Below are 13,704 nucleotides of genomic sequence, written 5' to 3'. Positions count from 1 at the left end.
AATATGTATATATATATTTTAGAAAATAATAAGATCATTATTTTAGTTAAATGAATTTGCTAAATTAATTAAGCCTATTATTAAAAAAAAGACTTTAATGACATGTCATGCCAATGGGAGAGAGTGAGGCTTTTGAAGTGTCACGTATATTTGGAGGAAAATAGTGATAGTTGAGTGATATTTTGATTCTAAATGAAACATAAATGATATTTCAAGGCAATTTCCTAAACTTGGGTGGCCATTTAGGGAATTGACTCGAAAAGGAACTCACCAATAAGATTTTAATGAACCCCTTCAACTTTCACTACAAACAAATATATTTGTTTTGCTATAATATGCATTTCATCTATGGTCTTCCAATTTTTAATTTATTACACAAAAGCTCTTCAATTAAAGGGAAAAAGGATAAATATACCCTCGAACTATCGTAAATGGCATGCAGATACCCTCCGTCATACTTTTGGGGCATTGGTGCTCCTGCCGTCCAAAACTAGAGCATATATGCCCCTTCACTCTAACGGAAGACTAAATAGGGACATGTGACACAATCTTATCCGTCGATCTGATATTTAATAAATGTCGGGTTGGTGGATAAGATTATGACACGTGTATGTCCATTAGTATAAAGGGTGTATATGCTCTGGTTTTTTTACGACAGAGGCACCAATGTCTCAAAAGTATGATGGAGGGTATTTGCATACCATTTATGATAGTTTGGGGTATATTTGTCCCTTTTCCCTAAATTAAATGACTCATTAATTAAATTCTTGCCGGGGTAATTCCGGAAACATGGAAAATACTGAAACAATTAAATGATCCATTAATTAAATTCGGATCAAGAAGTAGGATCCGACAAGTTCGACCCGTTTGTTGTAGAATAGACACAATCCTCCGTTACACTGCCGCTGTTTTACTGAGAAAAATTGAGAATGGCGAGAAGGCGATTGTTGCTGTTATTAAAGCCATTCGATGTGTTACCATCACGCCAATTTGATGACAGTTCTCATTTCAGAAACCCTAAGGTAATTTAAAGTAACTTGTAATTGTTGTGTATTTTAGGTGTTTGATGATATGCCATGATCAGTTATATGCATAATACGCCCTCCCTGCCTTTGAGAATCAGCACGCTATTTATATTGTTAATGATACATATTAGAATGAACTTTCGAGAAAACTACTGTAGTTGAGACAAGGAAACACTTTACTTATCCTCTAATATATCAACACTAACATATCCAGTGTAGTTTCACAAGCGGGGCCTCGGGAAGGTGAGGTGTATGCAAACCTTACTTAGACCTTTGTGGATTAGAGAGACTGTTTTTAATAGACCCGCTGCTGCTATGGTAAAAAGGTATGATGAATAATATTAAAGAAAGAAAAGTAGTGACAACACAAATATTACAGATAACCAAAGTAATAGACACATAGCAGTAATAAAATTGAAGCGTAAGATAATAACATATTGGTAAGGAAACAAATAGATGCTCCAGGCTAGAACCCTGCTCTGCCACTAAATGGTCTACTACCTACTAACCATCTACCCTAATACTCGACTTCTATGCTATCTTATCTCCAGGGTTATGTCCTCAGTGAGCTGAAGATGTGTAATGTCTTGTGTAATCACGTCTCTCCAATTCTTACTCGGTCTACCTTTACATCTAGTCAAACCTATCACCGTCAACTTCTCGCATCTACTCACTAGGGTACCTGTGCTTTTGTTATTCACATGTACGAACCATCTCAACATAGCTTTCTGCATCTTGTCCATCACCGTGGCTACTCTCACCTTGCCCCGTATATCATCTTGATTGGCCATCCATCTAAGCATCTGCATTTCTGCTACCTGCATCTTCTGAAGGTGCAACTTCATGACTGGCCAACACTACACCCCGTAAAAAACATAGTTGGTCTAACAACCACTCTATAGAATTTACCTTTAAGTTTCGGTGACAACATTCTTATCACATAGGACACTGGATGCGAGCCTCTATTTCATCCATCCCGCTACAATCCGACGTGCGACATCCTTGTTTATCTACCATTTCCTTGGATTATAGACCCAAGATACTTGAAGCTTCCACTCTTGTGGATGGCTTGTGTATCAATCCTCACTTCCCCATCCACCTCCTGTGATGAGACACTGAATCTGTATGCCAGTACTCTGTTTTAGTCCTGCTGTGCCTGAAACCATTAGATTCTAGGTTTGTCTCCATATCTCCAACTCCTCTGTACTAGTACTAGTTGAGGCAATTGACAGGGGTTGCCCGCTTTGTGGTGTTCCGTGTCCAAAGGTGGAACTACAACGGTTGAAGGGTGGTAGTTGAAGTTGTCTATTCAATTGGCCACCCTTCCGCCACTGTATATCTGCCCCTGCCTTTGAGAATCTGCCTGCTAATTATATTGTTGATGTCAGAAAAATATATTGATAAAAGGTCTCCATTAGAAGGACTTGGTGATCTTTCGAGAAAACTAGTTGAGACAAAGAAAGATTGTACTTATTCTCTTACGTATCGCTTAGTGAAATTTGAAGCATTATGCTTTCTCTAGTAGAATTTCTTTGTTGACTTCTACATGTTACCATTTTCAAAACCAAATATTCTTTTGTTGACTTTATGTTGATGGTGATCTGTACAATTGTAAGTTCTATTTAAGTGTTTTTGAATTTTTAGTTAAATATTACATAGTTTAATTGAATTTTTTTATGCACCCATTCATCGAAAAAAACTTTTGTTTACTTCTTCAAAGTTTGGATGTCCTTCGCTAGTTTCTGATTTTGCCACTGTCCTGGGTCCATCACTCAATTGTTGGGTGTGCATGAAAATGTTGTTCAACAGAATAGAATTCTATGAACTGGAATTAACATGAACCATTGGATAAACAGAAAAGAAGAAATTAATAGTCCTTGTACAAAGGGGGCATCTATTTGACTACCCATGATCGTTGACGGCTCGGATTCTCCCCTCCCTTAGTTATTTTTCCTTTGAAAGTTGTACTTTCGAGGTACTTTGTTGATTGCTACTTGCATAATTAGTTATGTGCTAGAGATTAAAACTTTAAAGTATTCAAGAAACTGAATGAATTCATCTGACTGATTCTGGTAGCTATCATGTCTTTACCAGGTAATATGTTATTGAATTTTGAACATTTCTCGACTCCTGAGACTAATTGACCCATAATAACTAGCAGATGATTTGCAGTCCAATCATTTTGAACATGATATTCTTTTCTTTTACACGTTATTCTGCAAATATTTGAAGTCCCTGATGACTGGCACATGCCTCTATTCTTAAATTCTGATGCTCCAGTAGGATGAGACTTCTTCTCCTGCAGTTATTGCAGGTATTAAAATATTTAGACAGTAGATGTCTGGTTCACAAGGAGGCTATAAACTTCTGTCAGAACATTTTGAGGAAAAAGTTTGTCGATTGGGAAGCTGTTTATCGTTTTAATCTATGTCGGCCGATCCGTGATGTAGATTTAGTAGTTACAATAGGGGGAGATGGTACATTACTGCAGGCAAGCCATTTTATGGATGATTCCATTCCTGTTCTAGGAGTAAATTCTGACCCAACTCAAGCAGAAGAGGTTAGCTCGTTTTGCAGTTGTTTATGTTTTGTGGCTATCAACTTCTTCAGAATCCATATTCAAGTCTACCTGTGATGACTTCTATTTCAAGTTGCTTTGTCACTTCTTATGTGGTTTAGGTTGAAGATTACAATGAAGAATTTGACGCTACAAGGAGTACAGGATATCTTTGTGCGGCAACTGTCAAGAACTTTGAACAAGTGAGACTTCGTTACTTATTATTTATGTTTTCCCATAAATGTACTAATGACTTCGTATGATTACTCATGATTAGTTTTATGTGTGAAAATACTGTTGAATAATAGTATGTCAGAGTAAATTCAAGTGTATGCTTATAGTTATTGATACAAGTTTAGTGTGCAGTCGAAATGGTTGGTTTTCTGGCGCCTAAAGTTTGTTTTAGTTAGTCTTTCTATGACCAGTGAGACTTGGCTCCAGTGGCAACGAGCCCCATAACCTTGAGGTGTATTTTATTTTATTATTTTGAGGAAAAAATAGAACTACTGATTTGTTCAAACTGTCTGGAATTATTGTCATGTACAATTACTTTGTCCTTAATAGTTTTTTTTATGGTTCTCCCACACTGGATTATGGTTCACCCTTAAAAAGAGCAATAAAGTTGTTTTTTGTTCTCTAGCTTTTACTTGTGCATTTTAAGTTTCCAAAAGATCTTGTTTATAAAAGCATAAGAACTTGTTTATTTTAGACTACCACCGAGTAATGTGTATGGGGATCAGAAAGCGTAAATCCTGGTTCAAAGTCGTGAAACAGCCTGCTTCAACACAATGATGTCCCTACATATATCCTAGTTGTATCATGGTCATGTTTTAGTTTTAGTAGGGGGATCAGGCTGTCATTATAACGGTTAACTAGCTCGTTTATACTGACTTGCTTCAGCTGGAGTGATGTTAGCTTCTTCTCATGTGGAGTTATGTATATTAAAGGGGTGACTCCCAACAAAATGAATCATTTCATGCTCACAGTAGCATATTCACTTTCCCATAAGGACGCAACTTTTTCACCATGATGCTGCCACAACTCTTGATTTAGGAAGCTGCCCAAGGTCTTAACTAATAAACCTTTTGTTGCAGATTATAGATGATATCCTTGAAAATCATGCTAGACCTTCTGAAGTCTCAAGGATGTCAGTCACTCTCAACTCAAAGCAACTTCCGACTTATGCATTAAATGATATTTTAATTTGCCATCCTTGCCCTGCTACAGTGTCTCGATTCTCATTCAGGTGAAGGTTTTATTTGTTGTAGCATATGAAGCATACTGTCCATCTATGCTGCGTTGAGGTAGGTGCTTAATGATGTTTTCTCTTAACAGTAAAAAGAAAGAGGACCAGTCTTCTTCTTCTATGGTGCATTGCAGATCAAGTGGACTTAGAGTGTCAACAGCTGCTGGGTCAACAGCTGCAATGCTTTCAACTGGTGGATTTGCAATGCCAATTTTGTCCCAAGATCTCCAGTATATAGTGAGAGAACCCATTTCTCCTGGAGCTTATAATAGCCTGATGAACGGTACTGTGAAGCCTGAGGAGTTGATGGAGATTGCATGGTATTGCAAAGAAGGGCTGATTTATATCGATGGCTCTCATCTTATTCACTCTGTTCAACATGGGGATATCATTGAACTCTCTTCCAAAGCTCCAAAATTGAAAGTTTTCTTGCCATCTCACTTGATATCATGAGAGTACATAACAGAATTGAAGTCTTGTAAATTTGCTTACATGAAGGTGTAAGGGTTTGGCAGATTCTCCCTTTTAACTCTTGCAACCTTTTCGTACTAGTGCACAATGCTAGATGATGACAGTTTTACAATTTCTCAGCTCAAAGGCCTGCAGGGAAGACGGTTGTGCCTTAGGATTCTGCTCTCTAGACTTGCAACTCCAGAAACACTATTACGAGGAGATGTGGATCACATTTCAAAGCAGTTCTAATCATGCAAAAGAGGTAGTTTCTAGTTGACGCTTATAGACTTATCACATTGTTTTAGTATGAACATTGAGGTGTCCGAGTTGAGTCCTCCTTAAGGAGGTGTTATGAGGTTTATCTAGGTTTCAAGTTAGTTACATACACATAAAGAAAAACCCGATTGGGAATTTGCTCTGAGAATTCTGGCATTGAAGATAGGTATACAATGCATAGACACTGGCATATTTTGAGAAAACAAGCATTCTATTTGGTTTAAGATTTTTTTGCTGTAACTTACTAATTAAATGTTGTTTTTCCATTGAGGTCGAACCTAAAAGCTTGTGCAACGTTCTTATAGTTCTAATTCATGGAAATTTCATACAGTAAAACAGAAGAATTATACATCACCCAAATAGATAGAAATACTACAAATAAGGACCCCATTTGGTTTTTCACCTTCATCCTGATCATGAATAGATCACTCAAGTTCGAGTCCATTAACAATGACAATTGCCATATGAAGCTAGCGTTTGGCCATAGATTACCAAATATTTTTGGCAAATATTACTTGCGTTAAAATTTGGGTGAAATTTCACCATGTGTGTGACCATAGTATTTGGGAAACATATTTCAAATTTTTTAGAAAATATGATCTATACCCATAAGTTTTAAAAACTATCAAAACTAAATATATGTTTGTATTACAAGTCAATTGGATTCTTCGTTGCAACAAATAACAAGTAGTGTCTATGACACTGGAACGATATGGTAGTTTGGAGTGAGTGCAACAAGCATCATTCCATACATCGTTAAGTAGACAAAGCACATGACTTTGTAATCCTGAGCCGATTGTTCATCATTTTCATTAATAACCATATTATCACTTTCATATTCACTAAATATTCCATCACTACTTTGATGTTTACGTAAAAAATTATGTTATACAACGCAAACAACTATTATAGAGGATGTTTTTGTAAAAGATAAGAGTTTGGTGTAGAATTTAAATTTCTAAAAGATCCTAAATAATGAGATTTGTCCCAAATACTAGTTTTTTCTAGTATTTGGGTTATTTGCCAAATAATGACAAATTGTATGGACAAACACTATTTGCTAAATTTCCCCCCAAATTTTACTTGGGAAATCTATGGCCAAACGGGTCTGAAGACACACTATACCATTCTTCTTTTCTTTTTCAATCTCACTAGAAATTTCGTAAGAAGAAAAGTTGACAAGGTTCTACCACTACAAAATTCAACGGTCGTTCTCCCATTACTCAAGTTGTTCAAGGGATAAGTCCCCTACACTATATGAAGTTTCCTTTTTATACAACTTGTGATATTTTTCTTCTTTTTGTATATCTTGATGAAAAATATGTGTATATTTGGGGTGGGTGGGGAGGGGATCTTAAATGTCAAATGGCATTGAAGATCTTAGTGATTGCAATATTGAAAAATATGAATTCATTGGCTGTGACAAACACACGCAAGCCATAGTAGAGAAGTCATTAAAAGTAGGATGATAGATATTGAACATAAAAAAGTAACGAGGTATTCATGTTGGCACCCACACTAAATTGCGTGTCGGCTTCATCAAAGCTATTGCCTTCCACTAGCAAAGAATCAACTTCACCGTTATGGTGTAGTGATGAGACTGCTTCATCCTTAATCAGAGATCTCGAGTTTGAGCCCTAAGTATGGATAAAATAAAATTCTTTTAGGAACGCCACCTCCGAATGGGCCCTACAATGCACGATCTAAATTTAATCGGTGATTCAATATAAGCTCCGGACAGATTGAAAAACAGAAACAAAATCAACTTCATTTTAGCAAGGACATTAGATATTATATGTGACCTTGTAGATCATACCACTTGCACAATTTATTAGTAGGACATAAGAAATTTACCTTACATAGTCAAACATAATTTCAACTCCAAATCAATTAATTTTCAAGTCAGGTTCAAACATACCTATTGAGGGATAAATGAGACTTATGTACAAAATCTCATTGCCATTATAAAAATTCTTAAATTATTTTGGATAATGTTTAATAGGAAAGGGTGGATTTATGATATACATATGTGGGATTCCTTGGCCTCCCCACAAGTATACAAACTACTCCACACCATCCCCTCATTATTTTTACTGTTATTCATAATATCATTGCATAATAGAGTATCTAAGGATTGATAGTAGGGTACGAAATCTTAAGTTCAAATTTCATAAATAAAAATATTAGGTATTGATTTCTCATTTATTCAAATTTTGGTGCACAAAATCATTCGATACCTATACGACTATACCAATGAGTAAAAAGAATCACACACTTTTTATTTTGAGTAAATACTTTAAAATCTAAAAAGTTGCTATTTCAACACCAATCATTACCATATCAAATCTTTTGGTATAAATTCCATCAATCGGAATAACTTTCTTGCAACCAACTTAAGCACGTGATTGAACTTGCAAATAGCAAAGTCTATTGAAACTCAATCATTTTTCGTTCCGATTCATTAAAAAAGAAAAAAAAACTCCTTGATATTATACTTTTGTACTTCATTTTGACTCTTTAGATAGATAATATCTAACTTATAATCTTTGTTTTGGCTTCTATAAAAAAAAAAAAATCTTTTTAGGATAAATTATTCTAATGGATGTTATTCTTGTCTTCTTATTGAACCATTTGATATTTTTATAGGATTATATAACGAAATATCAATAAAATCGTCAAGAGTACCCACATCCAGCTCAGCGGGTCACCATTGTAAACCCGACACGTTCTCTCAAAATCAACCATTTCTTTATTTTCCCCCAAATTTCTGAGAAAGCCAACAGTACAAATACTAAAAAATCAAAAATTGCATTTCCCCACTCACTCCAGGCACCGTTATTCGGTTCATTTACTGCATAAACCCACCCACTTGCAACTTCCAGATCTTTTGCTTCTTCCTTTTTTGTCAATATTAACCATAGATCTTCTTGCTAAAATTTGCTGAAGAAGTGATGAAGATTCAGTGTAACGTTTGTGAGGTTGCGGAGGCGAACGTTTTGTGCTGCGCCGATGAGGCGGCGCTGTGTTGGTCGTGTGATGAGAAGGTTCATGCTGCTAATAAGCTTGCTAGTAAACATCAGAGAGTCCCTCTGTCTGGTTCTTCTTCATCTATGCCTATGTGTGACATCTGCCAGGTATATAATCGTACTCCTCTTGTAAAGTGTTGAAATGTTAGGTATATTTTGAATGGATTATGTTGATATTGTAAATGATTCAGCTGCGTAAGTTGTATTTATTTTTATTTGTTTTGGAGTAGCATCAATTAGACATGGATAAAGTTGTATTTTTGACTTTTTTGTAGTATAAGTTAATGATAGATATTTTGGTGATACTATTGTTTATAGAACAATAGGAACATTACTTAGTGTAATCCCACAAGTGGGGTCTGTGGGTGGTGTGTATGCAGCTTCACTCTTATCTTGGGAAGGCAGAGATATTGTGGATGAAAATACAGTGAAGAAAATAAAGGAGAAAAGAACAGTTGTTGGAATAAATAATATCAATGATTGAGGCAAAGGAAGCAATATGTAATAATAAAATCATAGACTAAGCTAGTATGGGAGTAATAAAAATGATACTTATAAGGGAAACTTGCAGTATAAGCACTATGTCTAGGTCCTACTCAACTTGAACCTTTTAGATTTCAGAGTCTGTCTTACAACCTCCAGCCTACTGTTAACTCCGTTGCGTGTCTAGTCAATCAATACTATGTTATTTGCAAATAGCATATACCATGGCACTTCCATCAGATATGTTGCATCAGTTCATCCATCACCAGACAAATAAAAAGGGGCTTAGATTTGATATATGGTGCAATCCCATCATGACTTGAAAGTGTTCCTAGTCTCTTCCCACTTCTGTACCCAGATCTTGGCTCCACCGTAGCTGTCCTTCATCGCCCTAACGTAAGCTACAGGTACACATCTACCCTCCGAACATCTTCACACAACCTCCTTAGGACTTTGTCGTACGTTTCTTCTAGGTTAATGAACACCATATGTAAGTCCATCTTCCTCTCCCTATATTGACACAGCCCTTCTTACCTCATCTCTACCACCCTCTCCCAAATTTTCGTAGTGTGACTTTGCAACTTGATACCCCTATGGTTGTCATAATTCTGTATATAACCCTTGTTCTTGTACAACGAGATCATTGTACTCCACCTTTATTGTTCAGGCCTTTTTTTTGTTCTAAAAATGACGTTAAACAACCCAGTTAGCCACTCCATGCCTGATACAACTGTTTATATGTCTTAAATTTCGAGTGCTACTGAACTAATTTTTTTGTTTTGTGGAAAGATATGCAAGTAAAGTTAATATTAAGGTGCAGATCTAAATTCTTTCAATCATGTTGTTCCAGTAGAAATTGTATATTTGGTCTTTGTTTCCCTTGATGTTCCCACCCCTCCCCTTTAGAAAATAAAAAAGAAACCCACATAAGAGGAAGGAAAGAACAAAATAAAGAAAGGAGATTAGGGGTATTCCTTCCTGCGTGCATTATGAAGATATGCAGATCTTGTTCACGTATGGATATATGGAGGTCTAAGTTTAAATATTCTGCTGCCTTCTTGATTGGTTATGGTTCCATGGAAAGCTGCTGATTCATGGAAATTAATGTAGGATATGGTTTGCATAAGGTATGTGGAGGGCTCATCTAGAGGTTCTTAATGTTAAACTATGGGGTACCTGTTTCCCTTATTTGGCAGTCCTTTTGGGCAAGAGATTAAGGAAGCAAGAGGTGATAGATTCGTACTTTTCTGCTTAGAAGTTTCTCAACATCTGTTTATAAGATATACTGAAATGCATTATTGAGTGCCCCATGTTATAGGAATAAAACTGTAATTCGAGAGGTAATGATAGAATTCAGTTCAAACATGTGATCATCAGAAGAACCACTGTATTACACATATCAAGAAGGAACACCCCATTATGATTACTTGTTGTTCACATAAGGGTTCATGGTTAAGGATCGTCTAGTGTACACTTTTTCCTGAAGAGGAAACACATACTGAGGTTGAGTCCAGTCTCCTTTAGTTATTCACCTTATTGAAAAAGGGAGAAAAAAGAGGTCCTGGGATGGGGGAGAAGGTGAGGTGATGGTGCATTTACCCCCTTATAAAGCAGAAACCTTAAGCTGGAGTTTTAACCATTACCTATTCTCCAATCTCCAGTTCATAATTATGAATATTCATAGGCAGAAAACTATTGTTAGCTTTTGCAACCCACATCTCTGCTCTAAGGGGGGATCCACTCAAAATATAATTTCATTTTTAAAGAAATAAGAGAAGAAAAAAACACTTCTCTAAGGGGGATGCAGCTCCATGTTTTAAAAAACATATAGAAGCTCAGTTAGAGGTCGAAATTTTTAGTATCACATAGGATTAAATGTGCCTGTTCAGATTGTAATGCTTACTCAATCATCTGGAGTGCTCATGATATCAAATCACGAACATTACTGGCCTTTTATTCTATTGTAATTGCAGACATTATTGTGGTTATTAGTTGTACTCATACAGTCGCATGAAGCATAAGTTACCACTTGGCTTAGGGAAAGTGATTGCATCTTTCTCTTCTGGAGATTTGATTGGATGGCCAAGGTTTTATTTTCCTTTCCCTTTGTGGACCCAAAGCAGTTATTTCCCAAGTTTATGAAATTTTGCTACCTTCTAATGGAAGTCCCTTCTCTTCTGTGCTTCAGTGTGACTTTAGATGTATATAATTCATGTTTATTTATCTGTCAATTTCTTTTCTTTTTTATTTTTTAATTGGTCTTATCTCCAGTTTATTACTGCCATACTAAGAAAAGTATTGATAAAAAGGATTCTATTTATGCAGGAAACAGTTGGCTATTTCTTTTGTCTTGAGGATCGGGCATTACTTTGCCGAAAATGTGATATTGCTATTCACACAGCTAATCCTCATGTTGCAGCTCACCAAAGATTTTTGCTGACTGGAGTGAAAGTAGGACTTGAACCTGTTGATCCTGGTGGTATTTCATCCTCAGCGACGTCACAGTCCATTCAGAAGGTTTCTGAACCGGAGTCTGCTCCACTTTCTAAACGAAATGCCCCAGTATCATTGGATGCTCAATTTAACAAAGTATTACCTACCCAGGCTAGTGGGGTTGGGGATTTTGCTCCTACTAAGTCTCCGTTTGCTGGAGGTTCTGCAGCTGGAAGTATGCCGCAATGGCAGTTTGATGAATTTATTGGTCTGAGTGATTTCAATCAAAATTATGGATACATGGATGATGGATCATATAAGGTACGGTTTAAGTTGTAATTGTTGTTGTTTGTAGTATTTCACAATTGAAATTAGATGAATTTCTTGGAATGCATTTTAATCAGAAGTATGGAATGGATGACTGATTATTTGAGGTATGGTTTAGATCTTACCTTTCATGAATATCTTGGATTGCATCTGTATTTCTGATATCTCCTTAGCTGGACCTGGTTGTATTGGACTATCATCCAAAAGAGAAAAATCCCTGATGGAGTCTATTCCTGCCAGCACAGTTGTGTGGCATGCATGCATGCTCTTTTATCTATACTTAAGGGTTTAACGTAAGCGTGTATTTTCCCCAACAAGAAACTAGAGAATAATCTTCATCTGAAGACATGGAAATGGAAAATGAGTTTATGGTTGGATTATCTGTTGGTATGACCACTTTATGCATATACTGTTAGCCCCAATTCAATCATTTGATTGGACAGACATTTTGCCATGAACTTGCCCTTCCCTTTCGTATGACAAACTCATAGGTGCTAAAGATTGTTGGAGTATTACCATATTGGTTATCTTGCACTTCACCAAGTAAATTTGGGCCTCTCAAATGCTTCGAATTCCGAGTCTCAATTAGTGTTCAATATAGACATTCTAAAGCGCACCATTATTATTAGCATGTGGCTGGCTGGATCAACAACCTTGCTTAGGGTTGTGAGAAAAAAGAGCAGCTTTAGCTATTACATCGTGCCCTTTTGTTTTGGGCATTCATGCTACAGAAAATATGCCTTGATGTCAGTCACATAATTGTTTCTGTGGGTGCTTAGTGTATGAAGGTACATTTTCGACCATTTGTTTGCTAGATATGACTAGTCAAAGGTGGGGATTCATGTTGGCAAAGGTATTTTATTCAAGAGTTTGACAGCAATGACTATGTTTCATTTTCCCAATGGAAATATTCAGTCTATCGCTTGCCTCTTTGCTATAAGTAGAATGCATGGATATACCTAGATAATCAATAATTTGCACAGGGATTATGTACAATGGCTTCTAAATTAGTTCCTGCATTAAAATCTATCAGGCGGATAATGGCAAACTTGGTGGAGAGTCAGACTCTTCATCAATCTTAAGAATTGAAGATGAAGAACTAGATGGTGATGAGTTCTTGGGTCAGGTGCCAGACACATCTTGGGCAGTGCCACAAGTTCCTTCCCCACCTACGGCCTCTGGACTTTACTGGCCCAAAACTTACCAGAATCCATTCGACTCTGCAGTGTTTGTGCCTGACATTAGTTACTCCCCTTCATCGAGCCTTCAACAACAACCTCCAATTGGTACTCGTCTGAAACGAAGAAGGCAGTGTTAATGCACATTTACTTTAAGCTTTTTCACTCATGTTTGTGATAGGTGATTCAGAAACCTAAGCTGTTTGCTCATGTTAGTGATAGGTGTTTCAGATCCCTAAGCTCTTCACTAAAGTTAGTGATAGGTGTCTAGATAGAACAGTGTGTGGTAGTTGAAATTTGATTTGAAGTTATTTCAGCAATGATTATTGTGTTTCTCCTTTGTAAGTAATCTGCACTGTCTGCTGCAGTTACATAGAATGCCAAAAGTGTATTAGTTCCACTCCAATTCCCAGAAGTTGTACAAGAAAATGAATGTGTAAACTGGAACCAGAGAAAAATGACCATTGTATCATCTTAATTTACCTCCTTTCACTACTTCTTCTAGTCGATTCGAAATTGCATATTAGAATTGTGCATTGTAGTTACTTGTATTCTAGCCGATCACAGACAACAACAACAACAATATATCCAGTGTAATTCCACAAGGGTTGGAGAATGTGACATGTTTGTAGACTAACCCCTACCTTTTGGGGGGTAGAGAGGTTGTTTCCGATTGATTCTACCTGATCAAATAGCTCAT

General features: G+C 36.5%; 2 protein-coding genes across 4 annotated transcripts; both read left to right on the top strand.

Moving 5' to 3' along the window:
- The first annotated feature begins 865 nt into the window (after positions 1–865).
- Positions 866–5,834, top strand: LOC102588143 (NADH kinase). Of its 2 annotated transcripts, none has more exons than XM_006348269.2 (5): positions 866–1,022; positions 3,331–3,585; positions 3,705–3,785; positions 4,677–4,828; positions 4,918–5,834. In XM_006348269.2, exons 1-5 carry the CDS (start codon positions 930–932, stop codon positions 5,279–5,281), a joined length of 945 nt encoding a protein of 314 aa, XP_006348331.1. In that variant the 5' UTR covers positions 866–929; the 3' UTR covers positions 5,282–5,834. The 2 variants fall into 2 exon arrangements, with proteins under 2 accessions (XP_006348331.1, XP_015164652.1); XM_015309166.1 differs by having other exon boundaries at positions 878–1,022; positions 3,306–3,585.
- Positions 5,835–8,267: 2,433 nt separating this feature from the next.
- LOC102587821 (B-box zinc finger protein 22) lies at positions 8,268–13,499 on the top strand. 2 transcript variants are annotated; one of them, XM_015309165.1, is made up of 4 exons: positions 8,609–8,691; positions 10,177–10,294; positions 11,392–11,820; positions 12,860–13,499. In XM_015309165.1, the coding sequence occupies exons 2-4, from the start codon at positions 10,196–10,198 to the stop codon at positions 13,142–13,144; spliced, it is 813 nt and encodes a 270-aa protein (XP_015164651.1). In that variant the 5' UTR covers positions 8,609–8,691; positions 10,177–10,195; the 3' UTR covers positions 13,145–13,499. The 2 variants fall into 2 exon arrangements, with proteins under 2 accessions (XP_006348330.1, XP_015164651.1); XM_006348268.2 differs by lacking the exon at positions 10,177–10,294 and having other exon boundaries at positions 8,268–8,691.
- Positions 13,500–13,704: the final 205 nt, after the last annotated feature.

The sequence above is a fragment of the Solanum tuberosum genome, unplaced genomic scaffold (assembly GCF_000226075.1).
Source record: "Solanum tuberosum cultivar DM 1-3 516 R44 unplaced genomic scaffold, SolTub_3.0 scf00096, whole genome shotgun sequence".
In the NCBI taxonomy this organism is placed as follows: domain Eukaryota; kingdom Viridiplantae; phylum Streptophyta; class Magnoliopsida; order Solanales; family Solanaceae; genus Solanum; species Solanum tuberosum.
The sequence above is the reverse complement of the archived record's forward strand: the minus strand, read 5'-3'. Positions and strand labels throughout refer to the sequence as shown.

Bases quoted from the DNA above. Each gene is read 5' to 3' on its own strand.
- LOC102588143 (XM_006348269.2), top strand. From the start codon at position 930: ATGGCGAGAAGGCGATTGTTGCTGTTATTAAAGCCATTCGATGTGTTA. The intron at 1,023-3,330 runs GTAATTTAAAGT...CTTCTCCTGCAG, and splicing joins CTCATTTCAGAAACCCTAAG to TTATTGCAGGTATTAAAATA. The intron at 4,829-4,917 runs GTGAAGGTTTTA...TTCTCTTAACAG, and splicing joins GTGTCTCGATTCTCATTCAG to TAAAAAGAAAGAGGACCAGT.
- LOC102587821 (XM_006348268.2), top strand. From the start codon at position 8,509: ATGAAGATTCAGTGTAACGTTTGTGAGGTTGCGGAGGCGAACGTTTTG. The intron at 8,692-11,391 runs GTATATAATCGT...CTATTTATGCAG, and splicing joins CTATGTGTGACATCTGCCAG to GAAACAGTTGGCTATTTCTT. The intron at 11,821-12,859 runs GTACGGTTTAAG...AAAATCTATCAG, and splicing joins TGGATGATGGATCATATAAG to GCGGATAATGGCAAACTTGG.